This window comes from Cavenderia fasciculata (genome assembly GCF_000203815.1).
Source record: "Cavenderia fasciculata unplaced genomic scaffold Scf_Dfasci-F-a-25c12.r2-5, whole genome shotgun sequence".
NCBI classification, from domain to species: domain Eukaryota; phylum Evosea; class Eumycetozoa; order Acytosteliales; family Cavenderiaceae; genus Cavenderia; species Cavenderia fasciculata.
In genome coordinates this window covers 784,186-807,683 of record NW_004457729.1, presented here as the reverse complement: position 1 = coordinate 807,683, position 23,498 = coordinate 784,186, and the positions used below count along the sequence as shown (strand labels likewise).

At 34.5% G+C, this 23,498-nt stretch overlaps 8 protein-coding genes across 8 annotated transcripts; 4 read left to right on the top strand and 4 right to left on the bottom strand.

Moving 5' to 3' along the window:
• Positions 1-885: 885 nt before the first annotated feature.
• On the top strand, positions 886-2,094 carry DFA_00646 (uncharacterized protein; the record flags this gene model as incomplete). The annotated part of the gene is made up of 1 exon (XM_004358574.1): positions 886-2,094. One exon carries the CDS (start codon positions 886-888, stop codon positions 2,092-2,094), a length of 1,209 nt encoding a protein of 402 aa, XP_004358631.1.
• Positions 2,095-2,165: 71 nt separating this feature from the next.
• On the bottom strand, positions 2,166-4,150 carry exdl2A (3'-5' exonuclease domain-containing protein; the record flags this gene model as incomplete). The annotated part of the gene is made up of 2 exons (XM_004358573.1): positions 2,166-2,670; positions 2,736-4,150. 2 exons carry the CDS (start codon positions 4,148-4,150, stop codon positions 2,166-2,168), a joined length of 1,920 nt encoding a protein of 639 aa, XP_004358630.1.
• Positions 4,151-4,462: 312 nt separating this feature from the next.
• Positions 4,463-11,505, bottom strand: DFA_00644 (uncharacterized protein; the record flags this gene model as incomplete). The annotated part of the gene is made up of 6 exons (XM_004358572.1): positions 4,463-5,315; positions 5,396-9,304; positions 9,392-9,720; positions 9,792-9,904; positions 9,933-10,026; positions 11,500-11,505. 6 exons carry the CDS (start codon positions 11,503-11,505, stop codon positions 4,463-4,465), a joined length of 5,304 nt encoding a protein of 1,767 aa, XP_004358629.1.
• Positions 11,506-11,607: 102 nt separating this feature from the next.
• Positions 11,608-13,239, top strand: DFA_00643 (uncharacterized protein; the record flags this gene model as incomplete). The annotated part of the gene is made up of 5 exons (XM_004358571.1): positions 11,608-11,785; positions 11,885-11,978; positions 12,067-12,361; positions 12,453-12,875; positions 13,180-13,239. 5 exons carry the CDS (start codon positions 11,608-11,610, stop codon positions 13,237-13,239), a joined length of 1,050 nt encoding a protein of 349 aa, XP_004358628.1.
• Positions 13,240-13,292: 53 nt separating this feature from the next.
• Positions 13,293-14,166, top strand: DFA_00642 (uncharacterized protein; the record flags this gene model as incomplete). Its single annotated transcript, XM_004358570.1, has 2 exons — positions 13,293-13,744; positions 13,827-14,166. The coding sequence occupies 2 exons, from the start codon at positions 13,293-13,295 to the stop codon at positions 14,164-14,166; spliced, it is 792 nt and encodes a 263-aa protein (XP_004358627.1).
• Positions 14,167-14,554: 388 nt separating this feature from the next.
• Positions 14,555-16,652, bottom strand: DFA_00641 (uncharacterized protein; the record flags this gene model as incomplete). Its single annotated transcript, XM_004358569.1, has 2 exons — positions 14,555-16,513; positions 16,602-16,652. The coding sequence occupies 2 exons, from the start codon at positions 16,650-16,652 to the stop codon at positions 14,555-14,557; spliced, it is 2,010 nt and encodes a 669-aa protein (XP_004358626.1).
• Positions 16,653-17,505: 853 nt separating this feature from the next.
• On the top strand, positions 17,506-17,849 carry DFA_00640 (uncharacterized protein; the record flags this gene model as incomplete). Its single annotated transcript, XM_004358568.1, has 2 exons — positions 17,506-17,640; positions 17,781-17,849. 2 exons carry the CDS (start codon positions 17,506-17,508, stop codon positions 17,847-17,849), a joined length of 204 nt encoding a protein of 67 aa, XP_004358625.1.
• Positions 17,850-19,404: 1,555 nt separating this feature from the next.
• pex1 (peroxisomal biogenesis factor 1) lies at positions 19,405-23,285 on the bottom strand (the record flags this gene model as incomplete). Its single annotated transcript, XM_004358567.1, has 5 exons — positions 19,405-19,480; positions 19,562-20,412; positions 20,590-21,090; positions 21,158-23,128; positions 23,205-23,285. The coding sequence occupies 5 exons, from the start codon at positions 23,283-23,285 to the stop codon at positions 19,405-19,407; spliced, it is 3,480 nt and encodes a 1,159-aa protein (XP_004358624.1).
• Between the last annotated feature and the right edge of the window lie 213 nt (positions 23,286-23,498).

Below are 23,498 nucleotides of genomic sequence, written 5' to 3'. Positions count from 1 at the left end.
ATCAAACAATCATCTAACAAACTCAATTTAAATCAGCTGCATCTACTGGATCCAGAAATAGTTTCTATAACTAAAGAGATGATGATGATGTCTGTCCTTGCATTCTCATCTGATCAGAAACTAACATTATCTAATTAGATACCAAAAAAAAAAAAAAATTAATAAACTTGTTAATGATCACATCGATCATCACCATCTTTATTGATCAAAGACCCATTCAACTCAATTGATGAGGATGTTATTTATTTATAATACTATTTAATAATACTTTGAAACCATTGACACTTCAAAAAATACAAACTAATATCACACACCTGCAGGTGTCATTGCATTTCATTTGTTTGTATTTGTATTTGTGTATTTTTGTATTTGTATTAATGTATGTTATGTAATAGATAGTCTATCACTATATCCTGTACTTTAAAGTATACTAATATCTACTTTTGCTTTCTCTCTAGGAACAAATCATTATTCCTTCAAGTAGTATATCAAAATAGATATCTTTCATTTGAAATAAAGAAATGGTGCAAGAGAGAAATATATAGAAAGTATACTGATCTACCGAGGATACATAGGTATGATCACTATTATACTGCTGGTCAGATACTGAGTGCAGGATTGGTATCATTGCTGATTGACAAGATGGATAGAGGATTTGACGTACCTTTTACAGACGCCAAATCAGTTACATTGGCATGCACAGTCATCAAAGATGTAGAGGTGTTTAGAAAAGTGTATACTCGGTACCAGAATATGTTTGTGTCTCCTAGTTTGTTGAGAGAGGTGGTGAGGGATCCGGCTGGTGCCTCGATCGAGGTGATTCGCATCTTGTTGGAGCAGACCGAGCCGATCAAACTGTCTACGGCCGGTGTGTACCAGGCTGCAATGGACACGTCGCGATACGATGTACTCGAACTGCTCATCCAAAGCAAGGTACCCTACACTAACGAGTTTTCATGGTACTTGTTTAATTCGGGGACTCCGACGGTCGTACAATGGATGCTCGCTCACAAAGACCTCGAGGAAAAGGATTTGTTGAGACACTCGAGTATCACATCCAAGGTCGAAGCAATACAAGCCAAGGTAGCAAACTTTTTGACGAGACATCCAATGCAGGCGAATAACGCAGCACTCATCGACCGAGCAATCGTAAATTGGGGTGTGGATTCAATCGCCGCTGAATTGGACGACCCACATGCCGACATTCATCAGATACTCGACTTTATACACTCGTCGTTTTATCGGTACTTTAGAAAGAGCATTCAAAGATACATATACAAACATGCACTGGTACAACACATACCTGCTATTTTGGAGCGGTACAGTGGGAGCAATGCGTACAAGTATGCCATGCATTGCGCGCTCAATCGTCCTGGTCGCGAGGCATACGAGGTGGTCAAGTTGATGTTGGACAAGGGATTCAAGTTTCTGCCATGTCCTCTACTCAAGGTACAAGTCGTGTCGGAGGAATGCTACGCGCTTTTGATTGACAAGGTCAGCCCAGAACACCGACACCGATTGGCTAATCGTCCCATCATCAACAAGAGTGTCAAACAACTTTGGGAATTCCTCCAACTCATTGCTCGTACCTCTTCAATCGACTTGTACAAAGAGTATTGTCAATCGAGCAAGTTGAGGACACGTGTACAAAATTTTTGTATGGAGTATGGCAACTTGGAGTTTCTCAAACTTATCCACAGCATCTCCAAGCCATCGTTAAACTTGGACAGTGCCATCAAAGCAGGGAGGATTAATATTGTAGAGTACATGCTCGAGACATTTCCCAATGAGACAACACTCGAAAAGTGGTTATCCTTTATCGTTGTAAACGGTCCTCCACACTTGTTGGACCATTTCCTCCAAAAGGATGCATCCCTCCTCCAACAAGTTCAATTACAATCTCAACGACCTGGATTCTCTAGACCAATATTTATCTCCAACAACTATCAAATGTTTCAATACCTTGTTTCAAGTCAAGTAGGGTATGAATTAAACAGAGATGGTGAAAGAATACTCCAAACATTGGGACTTGATGTTGAGAATGTTTTTTTGGATTTATACAATTCTTGTATTGAAAAAAAATACAACTATTAAAAAAAGAAGTAGGATCTCCCACTTGTATATTATAAAAAATATTAGGATAAATTATTATTTTATTTGATTTATTAATTTTGAAAACTTTTCTTATTAATATCCCAATGTTCATTTAAATGCTTTGGACTGGTAACTTGAACAAAATGTTGTCTCCATTTGACGATAAACTTTTCAATTTCTTGATCTCCCTTTGAAATGACCGTGTCCATTACTCTTTTCTCGTGAGGGATATAGTCTGGTCGTTTGTTTCTGGGGTTTTGATTGGCAAGATTCGTCAAGTCTTCCAGAGTCAATTCCTCCTTGTTGAGATGTTGACAAACATTTTTCTTGAATTCTTCAAACTTGTTGGCTGGGAGTTGAACCGATTTCTTTGAGGAGGTTGGGTACATGGCATGCATCAAAACAGCAGCTTGTTTTGTGAGCTTTAATATTTGCATATCAATTTCCATGCTATCGGCTCCAGTATCATACTCTATTCCATATTCATTGGCAATCATCATTCTCATTAAATGAATTCTTCTATTTACATGTAAATGACAATCACAACATAATAATACTACATCATGTGAACTATGACTAAATAGAAAAAATACAAATTAGTACATCAAAAACAATATATATATTTTTATCTCTCTTGTTACCTTTTAACTCTGACTGGTAAATATTGACGATAAGAATGAGGTACAATTGAGTGTCTCATTAATTGTTTTCCAGACCCACAAACACAACAATTGTTTGTTTTGTTGGAGAGATAGTATTTATCTTCGGCATGACCATTGCCTTTTGGGGTAAAGGTTAATTTAATCTTGATTGGATCGTCACAAAACTTGGTGGCCAAGTTACGAGAGAGATACCATTCAACCTTTTTCTTACTAATGTTGCACAGCAACGTTTCACCATCCTGTGCAAACATGAGACAATTGTCATACAACACTCTACCATCGGGTATCAATGTTGCAAAACTACTCTTTTTCTTGGCATTGATTGGAGAGTCGGCAGATGATCCTGATTTAGCACCGCCACCGCCATTCTTGTTTTTGATCTTGAAAGTAGATGTAATAAATGGTGAAACAAACTCGGTTGGTGTGATTTCAGTCTTGTGCGTATCGACATGCTTGTCATACATGACATTAAAGATTTCACGACCAATCCAAGCATCGCAGGCTGCATAGTGGATTTGATCGGGTGTCAATTGTTCACTCTCCCAATGACCACATCGAATATGGTGTGACTTGTCAATAGTGACACCCATTGTAGACTTTGCCAAGGCGGCGAGACCGCAGCCGTCGAATCCAGTCATGTTGCCAAGTGGCACCAAATCAACGCATCCCTTGACTTCGATACCAAGATGCTTGATGATGGTGGTGGCGTCTTGTGCAATCGACACACCAACCTTGAGAATGCGATGATCGGCCATCAACAATTGCAACGACTTTGGAATCGCCTTTAATCGCAGACATTGAATGAGAAACACCTCGTCTTTGAATGCGATTTGGATCAATGCCACTTTATCATTTGTTTTGATTCCATTGCTTTCGCGTAGGCTTGCTTCAGCCATTGACTTGGAGTTTCCCCATTCAGCATCCAATCCAAGAACGCGTTCCAACATCTTTTCACGTTTTTCCTTCTTTTTATCGATTTGGTGTTGTTCTAAATGTTTCATATCAACTTTACATTGTTCAGGTGATATGATCTTGATTGTTGATGACGACGAAGAAGATTCATCATCCTCTTGACTACCATTCATTAGTTTTTCAAGTTCCTTTTCTTGTTGTTCTTCAAAATCTAATTGCTCGATGTTTCTAATCACATCTTCGTACAACTTTAACAATAATCGATCACATTGATCGACATCATTAATGATATGTATCTTTAGGTTGGTTGGTAACTTGTAATAATCCTTTTTAATTCTTTCCAATGTATTACTATTACTACTATCACTAATATTACTACTACTTTCTTTGTTTGACTTGTTTTCGAGATACTTTAAGTATAATGAGAGTGCTATCATACCCCCAAATACATAAGTAGAAGGTCGTTTTGGTAATAATTCCATCAATCGATATAAATCCTTTTTACAATATAAATAATACAACTATATATATAAAATATACAAACAAATATAACTATTATAAACAACGATGAAAACTTTTTCTTTTATCGCCTAAATTTCAGTTGAATTGGAATTGAGATAAATAACGGAAATACAAAGGTGACGATGCAAATACTACTGAGTACCCAATCAATTAAATCTTGATGAAAACTCAATACAATTACTACTTTGATTCTTTGAACCTTGTGTTGGATTATTATTATTATCTTTGATTATTATGAATCATTTACAATGCTTGTTGTTGATTTATTAGTTTTAAAATTTTTTGTCTGGAGTCATGATCTTTGACAAAATGGATTCTCTTTCAAATGACTCTTTCATGCTGGCATTGCTAAGAGACACAAATGCGTATTGGAATGCAGCCTTTACACGTCCAAAATTAAATGATCCTGCTGCTACATTTCTACCTGGTGCAAATGGATCACTAACATATAAAAAAAAATCGCGTGGTGCTCCTGTAGTTGTTGATGACGTAGTAGAGGAGGAAGATGTAAAAGTTGTTGATGTTGTTGTTGTACTGGTGGGTTGATTATCCAATTCATCAAGAGGAAAAGTATAACGAGATTCATCAATGGAAATGCCTGTTGTTGCATAATTGAAATTGACTCCATAATATTCTAAAAATCGCATCAATGCACATCCAATATTCAAACCTGAAATTTGATCTACATAATCACATTTACAAGGTTTTGCACTTAATGTTGGATTATTATTATTATTATTATTATTATTATTATTATTATTATTATTATTATTCAGGTTATTATTATTATTATTTTGATTATTATTTTGATTGTTATTATTTTGATTATCTTTTTGATTATTTTGTTTTGAATGTTTTGGACAATGTTCATTATTTTTCAAGAAACTGATCAACATTAATACTAAACAATATGAACTTAATCCACCGCTATAAGTATTATTTAAACCTCGATCTCTTAAAAACCATTTTAAAACAATTGCCAGCGGATACAATCCAATTACTTTTTTAACATTATCTGCAACCAAATCTCTTGCAGCTATACCTGTATGTGGTGATGTTGGTGATTCTCTAAATGATATATCTACAGCTATATTTTCTTTTGTTACCAATTTTATAACAGGTATTCTAAAATAAAAAACAAAACAAAATAAATAAATAAATATTCAAAAAAAAGATTATAATATATTTTTTTCCTTTTTACATACTTGGCAGAAGGTATACATAACATTGTAAGAATAAAACTATTTAAATCATGACGAATTTGTTTTTCCAAAACCTCTAATAGAAATTGAGCATTTTTAGGACGAATAGCCATGTTTTTGTTATAGTCTACGACGATGTCAATGTCACTTGAGGGAAGCCAGAGACCAGTCATGAATGAGCCATAGATATCAATCTCTGCATTTGGCCATAGACGTTTTACCACTCCTTTGATGAGTGCAATCACATGATGACACGATTGAACATGTGGATAGGTACGATCACCAACATCTGATACAAAGTCCAAGATCTCTTGATGAAGTTTGATTGAAAACAGTGGATGTGGATATGGCAATGGTGGGTCATACCATGGTTGCAAATAAACTTGTAATGGTGATGAGTTTGATTGTTTGAAAAGTTGTATTTGATTAAATAGTTTGTTGTGTCTCCAATCCTTGTATTTATCTTCTTCCTCTTGGTCAGTGGTACTGATATGTTGACCAACAGTATTTGTAGTAGTAGAAGACATTGCCATGATAGAGAGTCCATCATTGTGTTGGTTGAATTGATCTTGTATACTTTCAAATTCAGAATTGTCATTGACAATTTCATTATTTTGTTCTTGTTGTTGTATCTTTTGTTGTTGTTGTTGTTGTTGTTCATCTTCATCATCTTCTTCTTCCTGTTGATTGTTTGGTTTTGAAGAATCTGAATCACCATTGGATGGTGATGAACCATAATGAGTTTTAACTTTTAATTTTGGTGGTATATTATTTGTTTGATTTTGGTGTTGTTGATGTTGTGGAGTAAGATTACCATGTGTACTAGTACTGTTAATATTATTATTATTATTCATTGAACCAATTACCATTTGAGAAAAAGATGATGATTGTCCATAAATAAAAGGTTTCTTGAAATTAAAAATAGCGGTTGGATTTGAGGCACCTATAGGTGGAAGAGAAGAGGATGGTGATGACGATTTATGTGATTGATGATGATGATGATGTGAAGCAGGTTGTTTTGGTTGTGGATTGCTATGAACAAAGAGTGCAGGTTTATGTCCTGGTTTGGAAGTTGCAGTTGATTGTGTACTGGAGCTGGTGGTGGATCCAGCAGCTGCAACACTCTTGTAGTGTTGCCCATAGGTAGTATTGACTCCAAGTTTGGGTGATGAGGAGGAAGGTAATTTTGCATCGGGTGTTGATGAAGATTTGAGTAATGGTTTACCAGAGGGTGTAGTAGATGTCGTGGTTGGATTTGACGTTGTACTCTCACTCGATGATGATGATGACGAGGAAGATGACGACGATGACAAAGATGAAATAGAACTATTTACAGATTGCGTTGAAAGACCTTCAAAGCTACGGGAAAGTGTCTTTACAATTCCTGTATTACCTTGAATGGATAATGGAGGATGAGGAGGTTTTGCAATGGATGGTGTAGAAATAAATGATAATTGATCTTTCATTATACCATGATCTTCTTGTCCTTTATCCTCTTCTACCTCCTCCTCCTCTTCCTCTTGCTCTTGTTCATTTTGTTCTTCTTCATCTTCATCTTCATCTTTTTCATCTTTTAATTCATTTTCTTGTTTCTGACTTGTTGTTGTTGTTGTTGTTGCTGCTGTTGTTGTTGTTGATGATGATGATTGTCGTTGTTGTTGTTGTTGTTGTTCATCTTGATCATCTTCACCACCGCATTCCATTTCATCGTCATCATCTTCAATTGATATTTCATAATCTACTGAATCATCGTCATATTTTATAGCCATCATATTGGTTTCCTCTTCATTCTCTGCATTGGATTGATGATGATGATGATGATTCTTTTGTTGGTGACTAGACTGTAATTCCAAAGTTGAAAGAGGTGTCTTTTTGGGGGTGGTACCTTTGGTGATGATTCTGTCGTTACTGGTGCTGCTTATGTTCCGACTCATTTGATCGATAATGTTGGTAGACGGTGTTGAAAAGTATTCAAAGTCCAAGTCACCCTCGGACTGGTGGTAGATGCTGTCTTCGTCTTCGGTCGTGCTCATGATCGGTGCACCCGTACCCTTGATTGACTCCACTTCCATGGGCAGTGAATGTCTTCTCGGACGTGTCTGGATGGTCTCTATATCGGGCTCCTCTGACATGTTGTCTTCGACAGTCGACGATTTTATCTTTGTCTTTTTCTCCTTTTTCTTTTTTTTCTTTCGTGCCGTCTGTTGTTTGGACTCTGATTGACCGCCAATCATGACACCACTCACTCCTCCAATACCAATACCAATACCAGCGCCATCCTTTTGTATGCTGCTTCCACTACTGATGCTGTCTTTGCTCGACGACAGCGATGTGTGTGACATCAACTTTTTTTTCTTTTTCTTGACTGGTGTGCTGCCGGCTGATCCACCGCCACCGCCGCTGCTGCTCTTTCCACTGGCTCTGTTGGTTGGACTGATCAAATCGATCGAGAGCTTGTTGGTGTAGTATTCCTGCAACTCTCGGCCTATACGTCGCATGGTGTTGTCAATGATAGAGCCAGCTCGATCCAAAGGAGAAAAAAATAAAAACTCGACAAAGCGAACTGGATGCCGTATCAATGCCTCTTCAATAAGTGACTTGATTTGTGAAATGGATGGTGTTGTTGTGGGTGTCGTAGTGGTCGATGATGTCGACGACGATGATGATGGAGGATACTGTAAATTACCCGTACTCGTACTGGCAATTGAATTGGCAAGAAACAATGAACTTTTACTACTACTAGCACCCGAATCCTTTGTCTTCTTTTTTGTAATAACATGATTATTTGCTGATGATGATAATGATGATGTTGTTGTTGTTGTTGTTGTAGACGTAGTTGAAATTACATTTGGTGATGAGTTATTATTATCATTATTATTTTCATCAAGTATTTCATTATCATTATCATTATTATTATTATTATTATTATCCTTTTTGTTATTTTTTAATATACTACTAGTAGGTGATGGCGTTGTATTTACTGATGAGTTATTATTATTATTATTATTATTATTGTTATTATTATTATTATTGGTAGTAATATTATTCGATTGAAAATCAAATGTAGATTTTAACATTTGAACCAGTTTATCAAGTTGTTCATGATAATGACTTTCAGTTTTTGATTCCTCTTTGAGAGATTGCAAGAGGATGTTTCCCAATTTACCAGAAGCATATCTTTCACGTTCAATAATCGATAGATGTTCCCAAAAGTATTTCAAAGCCTTTTTTCTTGGATCTAAAATTCGAAGAGTACCTCCACGATCCTTTTTAAATGTATTGGTTGATGACAATGATGATGATCGGCTGCGTCCACCCGAACCACTTGTTGTTGTTGTTGTTGTTGTCGATGTTGTAGATGTTGTTGATGTTGTTGATGGAACTGATGCTGCCGCTGCTGTAGTAGTAGTAGTAGTAGTAGAAGTTGTTTGTTGAGCATTCAACAAAGCATTTCCAAGTAAAGATGATATATTACCAATTGAACCACACCCAATCATCCCATTATGATTTGTATTTAAATTTGTCAACGATGATGATGAGGAGGTAATTAAAGGAGGAGGAATAACCAAATTGGTTAAAGGAGAAGGATTGGTTGTTGTAGTTGACGAGGAAGAAGATGGAGGATCAACATGTTGTTCTTTACAATACCTCGTCCAAATAAGTTTTTCAAACAAGACGGCGATATAATCGCCAAGGGAAAAGTAGCCTTTGGATGTAAACCATCCTGGTGTCTCACTGCGAAACTCTTTCACAGAAGACTCCCATACGAGATGGCAAACCACCGAAAGGAATGATTTTTGTGTCAATATCGATAATGTTTCCAATAGTTGTTTGGTCGTTATTGGATTTGTTTCAATTGTATATGTATCATAATCCAATGTTGATCTACAGAATCTAATTAAATTTAATATTCTAAAAAGAAAAGAGAAAAGGTTAAAGTTTAGTCACGACTATTCTATTTGTTTCTTTCTCTGCGGTCTTTTTAATTAATTAAATTACCTTTGTTCAGCTTCATCAACTTCTTTAATAGGTTGAATAATATCAACAAAAGATGTTCTTGGTCTGTATTCCAAATGTTTGATTTGTGTTTTGTTGTTCTTGCTACTACTGCCGCTCGAGTACTTTGGGAAACCATTACTCTCTGTGTTGGAGTTTGGTCCAAAACTATCGTCCATCGGCAAAAACAGACATAGTCCATGGTTCTTGTACTTTGTATACATTGCACGCAGCTTATCACATTCATCTTGATTATAGTCGGTCAGCACTTGACATAGATCATCTTGACTGAGTGAATGTAACCATGAAATGACTAGTTTTGTATGATCCATCTTTAAATGTTTGTTTACTCTTAAATGTATATATATATATGACTATCTATATACCTCTATGTAAATGATACAAGCAAGTAAAGTAGTGGGGTTGATGGATGATGGATGATGAGAGTGTGAGGGTGTTTTAAAAGGGAAAAAAAAAAGAAGAAGAAGGAAGTAGTAGAAGAAGTTGATAAGTTATCTATGTAAAAAAAAAAGATCAACTCTACTCTCTACTTTATCTCTTTTCTCTCTCTCTCTCTTTTGTTGTTGTTGTTGTTTCTGTTGCTGTTGTTGTATATCAACACTGATTATAGTAGCAATCTATTGTTATATGTTTGTGTTTGTTGTTAATGATGATTGATGTTGTTTCTTGATAAAGACAGATGTTCATTACGATCTATTTACTAGCTACTCTATACTACTATATATGTGATTGACTGATTGATTGATTAATTGACTATATAGATATATATCTCTCAGAGATATATATTTCCTCAAAAGTTGATTCTCTAAATTGAATTGAATAATAAACTAAACTAGTTTTGTGATGGGTGAGAACTGACTGGGTCAGCAACGTGAAGTGAGAAAGATTAAAAATAACTCTTTTGATAATATGATGAACTTTTAAAAAAAAAAGACATCTATGTTGCTCATTTCTAGTCCTCATTTCATTTTCTAGAATGAATGATCATATGAAATAATAATAAATAATCATATTCTTTATTTATTTCTTTATTAATGGAAAGAAACTATGATCAACCAAAATAATTAATAACTTCCCCATGTTTTTTTAGTAATCATAAATTATTCCTTTTCAACATTTTAAATGATAGTTGAACTTAAACTATTCCATGGAATAGTAGATAAGATAGAAAGATAGATAGATCAAGTTCATTCTCCCACCCCAATACTCTGATAATTTATTCCATCTTTCATATATACCTCTGGATTTTAATTTAAAATTCTTATAAAATTGGATAATCTCTTTTTGGCATTGTGATGATTCTCAAACACAATTAATTATCATTTATTATTTATTTTTATCAATCCTACAGGTAAGATACATTGTCAATGAACGTAAATCAAAATAATTATTATAAATTCTAAAAATTCCTACCAACCACTCTATTAGTATTCTAATATATATTGGAAATCGTACCGTACCATATCCATCCATTATTACTCACACACTTTTTTTTGGTGATGGTATGACCAACTAGATATATACCCACAAAAAATTAAATATTGAAATGATATGTGGGGGTAAAATTCTATGTATATATATATGAAGGGAAGGGAGGGGGATTATTTGTTTGTTTGCATCCCGATTCTTATTTTGGATATCTTTTTCATTTTCATTTACCCAATGCCGCCAATATCAGTTGTGTGGGTGGTGGTGTGAGTATTCGTTCATCATTGATAATTATCAATTTTAATTTGATGATGATGATGGATGTTTCAAATTTGGATGTGATGATGATGATGTTCTTCCTTCCTTTGTCCGGTTTCGAGTTGGTTGACTGATTGATAGATAGATTTGAATGTAGTATATTTTTAAGCTTTCATCATTACACTCTTGTCGACAAGGAAGAAAGAAGAATAATAATATTAATAATAATAATAATAATAATCATCCATCATAAAATCTAAACACCTAAAATTGGAAATAATAATAATCTTTTTTGAAAACGAATCCTGGAAATTAAAATAATAATAATATTAATACAGACAAACTAGATAGAGATTTTAAAAGTAACCATACATACATACATACATACATACATACATACATACATACATACTTATAGATATAGATATAGATAATCCATCATGGACAATAGTAATAGTGGCAGTATTACTGGAGGAGGATCGTCGTGGTCGTCGTTGTCATCATCCACAACAATGTTAGAACCCAAAAACTATGACGATGAAAGATTATTGTCAACACAACTATTACTCGCTTTTCACTCGGTTGTATTTCTACTTTCAGCCATCAGAACTATTGTCGTCATCCTTAGAGAGAAGACTCTTTGTAAATTAAATCAAATCACCCATATAATATGTTGTGCCGGTATTCTACGTAAATATCCATCAATCCATCCCTATAATTTATATTCCATTTAATTAATTTGTATCTTTATATATACCATACCTATAGTAATTGTTATTAGTTTGATAGCAACATTGAACCAAGTTCAATACGTACCATATATATTTGAAAAGTATGGAGAGTTGACCATTCTCTTATCCTTTTTAATGATTCTTTTGTTTTGGTATGTTCCTCACCAAGAATAAATAGATAGAATGAACCAATCATTAACTAATAATTACTATATGTATATATATATATATATATATTAGGATCAATTCACTTTATGAAGGTGATCCCATTTACAAGATTATCAAACATCCAAAATTCTTTGCAGGAGTTGTTATTTTGTCAGTGTCTATTGAGACGGTGTGTATGGTGGTTGACCTCTACTGCGCCTATAATCCAAACAATACAATTATCACTGCCGAACAAAATGCGACACTCATTAGATTGTACAGTTCGTATAGGTCAATCATGCTTGTACTCATGTGTTTTGGATTTAGTTTTGTTGGCTATCTAATCCATCGAAAAGCCAAAAGACTTTCCTCTAGAAATGTAAATAGAGTAAGTTATTGAAATTAATTAACTTTAATTTACTTTAATTATTATTATTGAATGAATGTACTTACTTAGTTGTTTGTTTGTTTTCATTTAGTTTAGAAGAACTGGATTGATTATTGGAATGACATTCTTGACTACTTCATTGTTGAATGTGTTGTTTGATATTGTTGATTCGTCGTATCCAACCGATTCAAGGGTACCTATTATTTTCTTGGTGTTGGGGTCGTCGTGTTATGGTATTATGGTGTTGGAGAATCTCTTCTTTATCTTTAGGTTTGCTCGTCACCAAGAATCGAATTTGAGCAAGTCTACATCACATATTTCACTAGGTAGTATACGTACGATTAGAAAAGATGGTAGTGCTGGTGAACTAAGTATTAGTGTCAATTCCCAACAACAACAGCAACAACAACAACAACAAGTACCAACATTGACATCTAGTCAAAGTACAGTCACTAGATCATTCTCTTCTTTGAGCTCGGTTGCCAACATCTCTGATTCTAATCTTGCACACTTTGTAACTGCCGACCATGATCTACGACGAGGAGGAGTGTTTGATATACCCCATAACAACAGCAACAACAACAAGGACACCATTGTTAACCAAGCAGTCGGAGAAGTCATCCAAGACACCATTCACATTGCATCTACTCCACTGCAGTCTCCCATCACTTCATCCTCTCTTGACTCGAGTGTCAGTGATGACCACAGTCACATTGAACAAGTCTAGTATAGTGTAGAACTATACACAACAACCATCAGATTCTCTTGAATAAATCGAACATCAACTAATTATTTATTTATTTTATTAAAAAAAAAAGAAAAGTGAAAAGACGAGGAAAATTTTAGATCGGGCCAAGGGAGAGACCAATGATGAATGAATATCTTGTTGTTTTATTTTTCAATTATTTATTTATTTATTTGTTTTGCAAAGATGGAAAAAGATAATCAAAGATTGAATCAAGCATTCTTTGCAGTATTATGTAACATCTATACCAGAAATGCAATCTTTTCATATCTTCCGTTGTTTGTGTTGACAACTAAATCAGTCAACATGATCAGTGCTCACTTTGAGACTGTCGATGAAGCAAAAGAGGTCAAAATGAGATCTGTTCGTGGTAGATATGACACTGTTCCATCGTTTAGATTGACATCTCAAGAACAACTACAAACTGGTACTATTTGGAGTAAGAAGAAGATCAGAGTGTTAAGTGGATTCACTGCTACCTTTAGATTCCAAGTCACTCCTGTCAACGGTGCAAGTGGTGATGGACTTGCTTTTGTCATTCAAAATGCTCCTAATGGTAACCGAACCTATCACAAGTCTGATGGTTCGTCAATGGGGTATGCTGGTATTCCCAATAGTGTTGCTATTGAGTTTGATACGTATGTCTACTACTACATTATTATTATTATTAATATTATTGTAATTATAATTGACTCTCGCTATCTATCTTTTTTTTTCAAGATATGAATATGGAGGAGATCCAAATAATAATCATATATCAATTCAAACCAAAGGAAAACAACCAAATGATTGGCGACACCAATATTCAATTGGATGGGGAACACCATCGACTAGAATAGACAATGGAGCCATCCACGAAAGTATCATAACTTATGACACCAAATCACATCCACAACCAACTATAACTGTATCTATGAATGGTGAGATTATCATCAACAACCTAAAATATGATCTTGGTAGTATTGGTCTTGATAATGGAACTGCATTTATCGGGTTCAGTGCTGCTACTGGCTACTCTGCTCAATTCCATAGAGTTTTATCTTGTGAAATCTTAAACTAATAAATAATAATAAATAATAATATTAATATTTGTATTTATTCAATTATCTTAATCTTTTTTAATAATTTTAGGTTTAGTGAATGATTCCCAAGAATCGCTTCTAAATAATTTGATGGCAGCATTTTGAGAGACAAGATTGTTATAGTCAGATTCAGACATCCAAAATGATACCATGTTCTCATCAAACAAGATGGTGGTGATAATGGTAATTTGGTTGCGAGCCGGGTCAAGGAGTTGGAATCTAAGATCATCTACAATCGACCCTGAATCGAAAAGGTGTGAGGGGATACCGACTTTATATGGTGGATATTCAATAGACATCATGGTGACTGTTGAAAATACTGGACCAGAGTAAGAGACAAATACCAAGAGATAACTGTGAATGGTATCATCGAATGATTTCCACAATGTAGTGTTGGAGAAGAATGTTGCAACCAATGTAAGAGTGTTTGACTGGTTTGAGCATTTCAATAGTATCTGCAAACAAACCCAAGTAACCAGTGTAATCGGGTACGTTGCTGAGGTAAATACCGTCGTATTCAACCGCCATTCCACTTGCCTTTCTTTCCTCCTTGTTGTGACGCACATTATCCAAGACTGATTGGAAATCACCTACACACATTTCAATCGTCAATGCATTGCTTGATGACAATCTGACTAGACCACGTGCAGTTTGATAGAATGCATGAATAAAATAGTCAAACGACGATGTCTTGTTGCGCTGCTTTGGCTCACCCATCCAAACATATTGATAAAAGTCTGCCACAACATCGAGTGGTTTATGGCCAAAATCCGATATCGTGTCACCATGATTTGATTTGCGAGAATATACGACATCGAAAAGAGTTGGATTGACCTTGATCATGTCATCTTTTCCAAATGTTTTCAAAAGATCCGTTTTGTCATTGTTGTTGTTGTTCTTTTTTGCAAGCAATCCATCCAAACACTGATTTGCCTTGGCTGGTGTCATGTGTTTGTCATAGTCGGCATTGACCGTTGGGAGGAGAGGGTATCCAAAGGATCGGAGCCAACCTAGCTCCCTAGACAACCGCAAATTCGAATTTTGATCTTGTTGCAGAGCATCATTGTTGGAAAAGCTTGCCATTAAATTTTTCATTATTTCCTGCTTCTTTGCTTCATCGTTGGGGTTGACGCCAAACTGCTTTAGAAACTGTGGGTCATTCAAATTTTTCCTTATCCCTTCCAAGATTTGGGTTTGGTTCGTGTTGATTCCTCCATTATTTGATGATTCTTGGTCACAAGAGAGACCGCCTTCAGACACTGCTTTCTTTTTAACTTCTGACCATGTAAGTTCTGGCTTGTCACTGATCCAATATTCGAATGCATCTTTGATACCTGGCCAATTGGCTGCCATGTCGATCGACATCCATTTGGGGAGTTGGCCACTGTCCCCGAGTGAGATGAGCTTTTCAAGTCGAGCTATCAACATGGCGTGTACAGCCTTTGGCATACCATGACCAAGATAGGTATAGTAGAGAATAACTGCTGCGTTGGCTGCTTCTCGCTCGTCATACACTTTTTCAATCGATTTACATCTTCCAATATCTTCCAACAATGTAAAGAATAAGACGTCTCTAGCAATGGCAGACGATACGATATCGTTGAGTGTAAAGTGAATCTTGATGTTGGGTGGGACTGGACTCCCATCTCCAGCGAGTCGCCGATTTAAATCGGCGAGTGTGATAAATGGATGGCGACAATCTCCAACTCCACCGTAAAAGAATGATAGTGAGAGATGATCGCGTAGGCGGATACGTTCCGTTTCAATCTCTTTTAATCTCGGCGTGGTTAATGGATTATCTTTGCCGGGATTGACCTTGTTTCCGTCGAGGTGTGGACTCAATGCACTTTTTGCAACATCGTGACCGACAATATAGTATTCTCCTGCATCGGATAGTCTTGCGGGCAGAATAATTGGCAATGTAGAAGCATTCACATGACCAGAACCATTCTTTTTAGTCCAATCTTCTTGATCCAAACTATCCAACGATTTCTTGATCTTTTCAAAATCAAATGTCTTGTCTTGAAGATCATTGTCTGTGAATTGATTGACCAACTGCTCCAACTCTTGTTTTGATTTCTTTAAATGTACGATTCTTGCGATACGAGCAAGATTCTTTTTAGTGAGTTGTTTGGGATCATCCCCTCCTCCTTGCACGTTGATCATCTCGATCACCTTTTTAGACAACTTTATTGCTTCTTCATAGTCACCCAATTCAAAGCAACATGCTGACATGTTTGATGGGAATGTTGCATCATCCTTTGATAATTCAATAGCTTGTTTATAGATTGATATTGCTTCTTTATATCTCTTTTCACTATATTTCTTTAAAAAAAGAAAAAAGAATTTGTAATGTGTAAGTAATCATAATTATTATAGAACAAATACTAGACGAGTATATATACAAACATACTTTATTACCTGATGCTCTCAGTTGTTCAATTGAACTGCTGGTACTTGACATTGATTTTTTATTAAATCAAGAGGGAAACAAGATGGTGCAGATGAAGTAAAATTGAAAAATTAAATTAAATTAAAATTTAAATTGTATAAATAGTCTAATGATGGTATACAGGGATAAAAACTATATGTTTATTATTATTTTTATTATTACAAACACCCTCTAGTGGGTGTAAACTATATATTAGGGGTTCTGACAGTTCATCTAATTGTACTTTTTAATATTTATTTATTTGTTTGCAAAGATAATCAAAGATAATTGACAATGGAGTATCATAAATCTTTAGAAACTAATATAATAATAATTGTATGAAAAAGATATTAATTTAGTTTGTCATCTTTTTCTAAAAGACGAACCTATATATGAATATGTGGTGCCAACCATGCAAGGCCATTTCTCCCCGTTTCGTTGACCTTTCAAATGAATATCCAAATGTTGTATTTTTAATATATACAAAAAGTTGTTGAATCTATGCAAGATCGCTCGCGACAAAGGGTATGATCGAGTGGATTGGAAATGCTTGGCTTCAAACACAAAAGATGTATCAAAGCATAGGTGCTGAATTGTTTACAATTCTGTTTAGAAGGAAAACAATTAGAAAAATATGCAAATGACACCATGTTCATTCAATCAAAAAATTAAATTAAATTAAATGTATGAATAAAAATAGAATAGAATAGAAATAATAAAACAATAATAACAACATTTGTATCTATTTATAATATAGAAATAATATTAATATTTAAATTAATTATTTAATTTGGAAAATAGATATTTTTTGGAATAGACCAAACAAGGGTTTCTATTGATCATTTATTTTATTAAAGTCATTTCTATAGAGATAACTATAGAAATAATGACATCATCATCGTCTATTGGTATCATTACATTTATAAATGTATTTAGGGATATAACGATTCAAAGAAGAATCTTTCAAGAGATTGCAAACATTTCAAGTATTGATAATCGAATTGCAGAAGAAAAAGACTATGTGTATCAGCTGGCTGGAGAGTTCTCTATGATGCGAGATATTGATTTGTTTATCAAAGGTAAACAGATTGTCAGATTGAAAAACTATGGAATGATTGGAAGATTCGCAATGCCATGGTGCTTTGTTAAACATTATATTAGTATACTACCTCAGCAGACCAACATGTTGTCTACTGCAGTAGACGACACCACCAACAAGAGAATATCTAGTATACATGCATATTGTTATCACCCCAATGCGACATTAGATACACTCCAACACCTCATACAGGAATGGTCACCAGATTACACACCAAATACAACAGTGATGGATCGAATTGCCAAACAAGGCAACACGACAATATACAACTACTTGCACACTCGATACTTTTCACCTACTTTAAAACTCTCTTCCAAGATGTAAATAATAAATAAAAGAAATGATATATTAAAAGAACCTCTTCAACTCGAGATATCTATCTATTATTACATACATACATACATAGAGGCGGTGGTGTGTGTGTAGCTAGGATAGATTGGTCATCCTTTTACAACATCAGTTAATTGAATCAATGGTATTCATTTAGTAGTATGAGACACCATCATTGCAATTCAATTAGCTGATGTTGCAACAAGGACACCCTGTTTTAGAGGTTGGTTTTCATCCAAGAAGCTCTTCTAGGCTTGTCTATAGAGTTAAAGTTTTGTATCTTGCTACCCCTACTCTTTTTACTCTTACTACTGTTTTTATTACTCTTACTACTCTTAATACTATTTTTTTTTGGAGCTGAGTGTTTTTTTCTCTGACCCATTATCAATAACGAAATGAAGAGCGAGTTTGTTTTTAGCATATAACACTTTTTACGTTTGGTAGTTTTGCAAGTAAGTAGTTTAACATTATTTTGATAATTTTAATGTATGTTGGTTTAGACATCCTCCAATTGTTCTTTCCGTTGAGCAAAACGGGGGTATTCTTTTAAACAATTTAGAAAAAGTAAAAAAATCTGGCAGTGTGACGAAACAAATTGAAACTTCTTTGCATAGATCCTCAAGAAGAATGAGTCAAGAAGAAGATAACACTCTAATATATACTCTGATATTTCCAAAAAAATATTTTTTTTGGCGCTATAATATTTGCGAATCTAAATTTACCGACTTGTTGCATCTGATCTCGTTGGCATCCACAATGTAAGTAATCTTGTCCAATACTGTATTCCCCCAACTATATTTATCTTCAATCCTATCTTCTATATCAAACAAAATCAATATATGAATAAAAGTAGTGATAAATGAATAAAAAGATTACTGAGAACTACTGGGAAGGGTTAGTACCTTTGGTATCTGTAAGTACGTTCGAGGTGACCTATCTCGAACAATATTCAATCACCACAAATATTATGAGGTTATCTGCAAGCTCATCAACGTTGGTATGAAAAATGGTTGGCCTCTGTGCAAATAATTAAATACCAATAAAAGACCATTTTTTTTTTAGAGAATATGAAAGAAAGGCGCCAGAGATGTTTCAATTTTATTGTTTTAAAAATCCAACGTTGGGTTTGAAGGCAATTTAGGTTAAGAATATTTATTGATGGTTGTTACATTTATAGATATATTTAGACAATCAATTCTTGATCTATCATATTTGGACATATTGGATAAAACTCTGTTAAAGTGTGGCAAGAAGGTCTTGACATGAAATAATGAAAATAAATCGAGTTGATTCAAAGGATAGCCGGATAAAGCCAAGTTTAAGGCTGGAATATGTTTATTATTATTATTATTATTATTATGCCAAAGTTTGTTTCATTCCTTCTTTTTTCGTACCTGTCACAGATCCTCTCTCTTTTAAAAAGTTTTTATATCTAGAAATGTAAATAATAATAATATATTAATACTACTAACTAATACAAACACTAATTATATAATAATTTGATGATACAAACATTTTTTCATAACGTGTTCTTTCAGATGGAGGAACCGATGGAGATGATTGTTTAAAAGATTCTTCAAAATGAATTTTCTTGATTATTGGTTGTTCATTATTTCCATTACTATTATTATTATTATTTCTATTATTATTTTCATCATCTATTTGTTGACCAAATGTTGTTTTAATTTCATCAATCTTTTGAATTAATTTGTTTCTTTGTTCATTTGTCATTCTACTATTATTATTATTATTATTTTCAATATTTTCAAAAATAACTATATTATTTCCTAAAATACTTTCTCCTCCAACTCCTGCTACTCCACCTCCAAGTTGTTTATCATTTTCCTCTTTTTCTCTTTTTTCTTTCTTTTCTTGTTCTTTTTTATGCATTAATTCATGAATTGATTTCAATTGAGAGTTGTACATGATGGCTCTGAGATCGGCACCAGTGTACCCTTCAGAGGTGTCTGCCAACTCGGCCAAAGAGTTTTGTGACTCTTCGTCAATACGCATTTTGTTGGCGAGGATGGTGATGATCTCTAGACGCTCATCTCGTTCTGGAATGTTGCAGTAGAGTGACTTGTCGAGTCTACCCGGTCTGAGGAGAGCGGGGTCGATGAGGTCGGGACGACTGGTAGCCGCCAAGACATAGACACCTGCCAATCCCTCTACACCATCGAGTTCAGTGAGAAACTGGTTGACAACACGATCGGTCACACCGGTGCTATCGTGTCCACGACGCGGCGCAATCGAGTCAAACTCGTCAAAAAAGAGTACACAAGGCGATGCAGACGACGCACGTGAAAAGATGTCTCGTACACCCTGTTCACTAGACCCAATATACTTGTTAAGCAACTCTGGACCCTTGACACTGATAAAATTGAGTCCGCACTCACCCGCAATACTCGACGCTAGCATCGTCTTGCCTGTACCCGGTGGGCCGTACAACAACAATCCACTACGCATACGGATAGGTGCCGACGCAAAGAGAAGGGGGTATTTACTAGGCCACCCAATCGTCTCTTTCATCATGGACCTTACATCTTTTAATCCACCAATATCATTCCATTTGCCTGCATCTGATTGATGTAATTTAACACCTTTGAGTGAAATGGGTGTATATCCTTCTTTGGCCAAATGCATTCCTTTTAATGTCACTGTCGATTGTTGTGGATTATTATTATTATTACTATTACTACGATTAAGATAAATGACACGCTCTATTAATCTTTCAATATCACATCCAAGATAACCCTCTAGAGATGAAGCAAATCGTCCAAGTGCCACTTTTTCATTGTCATCTTCGACTTGTAAATCCAACCTCTTTAACAATTTAAAGAAAATGTCTGCACGGTCATCTCTTGATGGTGGTTGGATTTCAAGTGTCAACCCCATTACATCGGGGGTTTGGAAATCCTTGTACAATGATTGTATAGATTGACTCGTGGCAATCAATACAATTGGTGCATTTCGATCTCTACAAACTCCAATCAATTTTTTAATATAATTTGATATTTGTAAACATCTAATTTTTGATCCAGGCTAAGAAAAATAGAATAAAATATTGATCAATATAAATAATATTTTAATATTTTAATTTAATATTTACATCTTGTTCATTTGGATTTGGAAGTATAATATCTAAATCTTCTAAAATGATAATAGAAGGTTTTGAAAGATATGCTCTTGTAAAGATTGGAGTTAGAGTTTGTCTAATACGTTCGACCTTTGTTTCTTTGAGTAATTGACAATTTAAACGAACGACAAATGTTAATGATTCGTCAAGGTGAACATAGTAACCTGCCAAAGCACTAGCCAACATTGATTTACCAGATCCGTGTGATCCAGTGATCAACACACCACCATTTCCAGGTGCATTGAGTTGGTTACGTAACATTCCATAATCCTTTCTAACGAGTAACGATAAATAGTCTTTGGCTTGATCAATCAATTTATCCATACCACCAATTCTATCAAACAATCTATCACTAATATCTACATAATCTTCCAATGGTTCCAATTTACTACCATCATTCTTTTCAAATGATATAATCATTCTATCTTGATTAAATATTTCATCATTTATCATAAATACTCCATGAATTAATTGATATTGATTTTGTTGAGATGACTGAGATGATTGTTGTTGTTGTTGTTGTTGAGGATTAGGTTGATCAACTAAATTATCAATTTGATTACTAAGTACATTTCCAATTACATTTAATAATTCTTGATTATTTTGTCTTTGTTGTGGATGCATTTGTCTATTACCACCTCCCTGTTGTTGTTGTTGAGATGACATTTGTTGTTGTTGTTGTTGTTGATTAAAATGAAATTGAATATCAATTGAATTGGTTGAATAATTTTTAATTGGTGGAATAGTTATAATTGATCCATTTACTAATGGAACCATCGCTTTAGGTTGTTGTTGATTGTCTTTGTTGTTTTCTTTTAAATAAATATGTGACCATTCTTTGACGACTTGGTGTAATAGTTGTGGAGGGAGTAGTGAGATTCTAGGAGGTTTTGGTGCAAATTCAAGAGGACTGTTACGCCACACCACCTGTTTGATTTGTACTCCACTGATTGGACAAATTGGAATAGAATGAGATGGCAATATTCTAACTTTGATCTGTGTATTAACATTTAATTGTAAAAGATATCTAAGATTCTTTCCAACAATTATATGTTGATCACTTTTTACTATCAATTTTCCAACAACCTCTTGGGAACTATAAACTCTAGCATAAATACATTTTCTTTTAATTATTGGTTGTTGTTGTTGTTGTCCTTGTTGTTGTTGTTGTTGTTGATTATCTTCAGCATCTGTTGATTCACTTGATGATTGTAGTATTGAGGGTAATTGATCTTTTGATTTGATTTGACTGATTTCAACTATATCACCTTGATTCCATTCATATTCTTTCATTGCATTTAATGATATGTATACTGTTGTTGAAGACAATAGTCCATTGTTGTCTGAGTCAACTAAAGATGATTCTTGTTGAATATAAAGGTGACGTGGAAGTAATGAATTATAAGACCGAGATGATGAGGATGAAGAGGATGATGGAATATTACGAGGTTTAGGTGCAACTATAATCTCTGAATCATTTGACAATTTGACAGCCGATGGTTGATTAGATGATGATGATGACGATGATTTCGGTGTAACATCAATTACACGTAAATGAATTACAATCTTTTGGTGTATCCAAATTGGAATGATCTGACCACTTGATACAACGTTGATTTGATTCAACAATTGTTCCTCTAGATACTCGGCATGTACCTCTAAGATCTCCCAATCGTCGCTAGTCACTGGTTCCACCTCTACAGTAGTTGCTTTCTGTACTGCACTCGCCGAAGCAGCCTTTAAACGAATCATCTGACCTTCTACCAATCCCAAGCACTGTGCCATCTCTTGACTCATCTCTAATGAATCATTGTGATGATGATGATGGTTATTACCCATGCTACTACTACTACCACCAGACCATCCAACAAAAGCATATTTATCCTCTTTATTTGCTTTATCATACCATTTCAATTCTAATATTAATTGGGTTGATTCATTTCTCTAAGATATATATATATATAACAAATTAGTCAAATAAAAGGAAGGGTATTATATGTATATGTATATGTATACATACTTGAGCAAGAGTATGAGCAATCTTTAAAGGTAGATTGACAAAACAATTAGGACTATGTCTCAATGTAACATATAAATCCATTTCTGTATGTCTGTCTCTATATCTTATCTGTCTGTTATCTATTTGACAAATGAAGTATAAAATAGATTAAAAGTTTGAAATGAACTAGACGATCATGAAAGTACAGTAGTCTAAAGTTTTCAATTTTCATTACACTCGTCTTTCTCTTCTCTACTTTTAGATAATCAATACATGTATAGCAGTATTAGTAGTAGTAGTAAGACACTGTCAGCA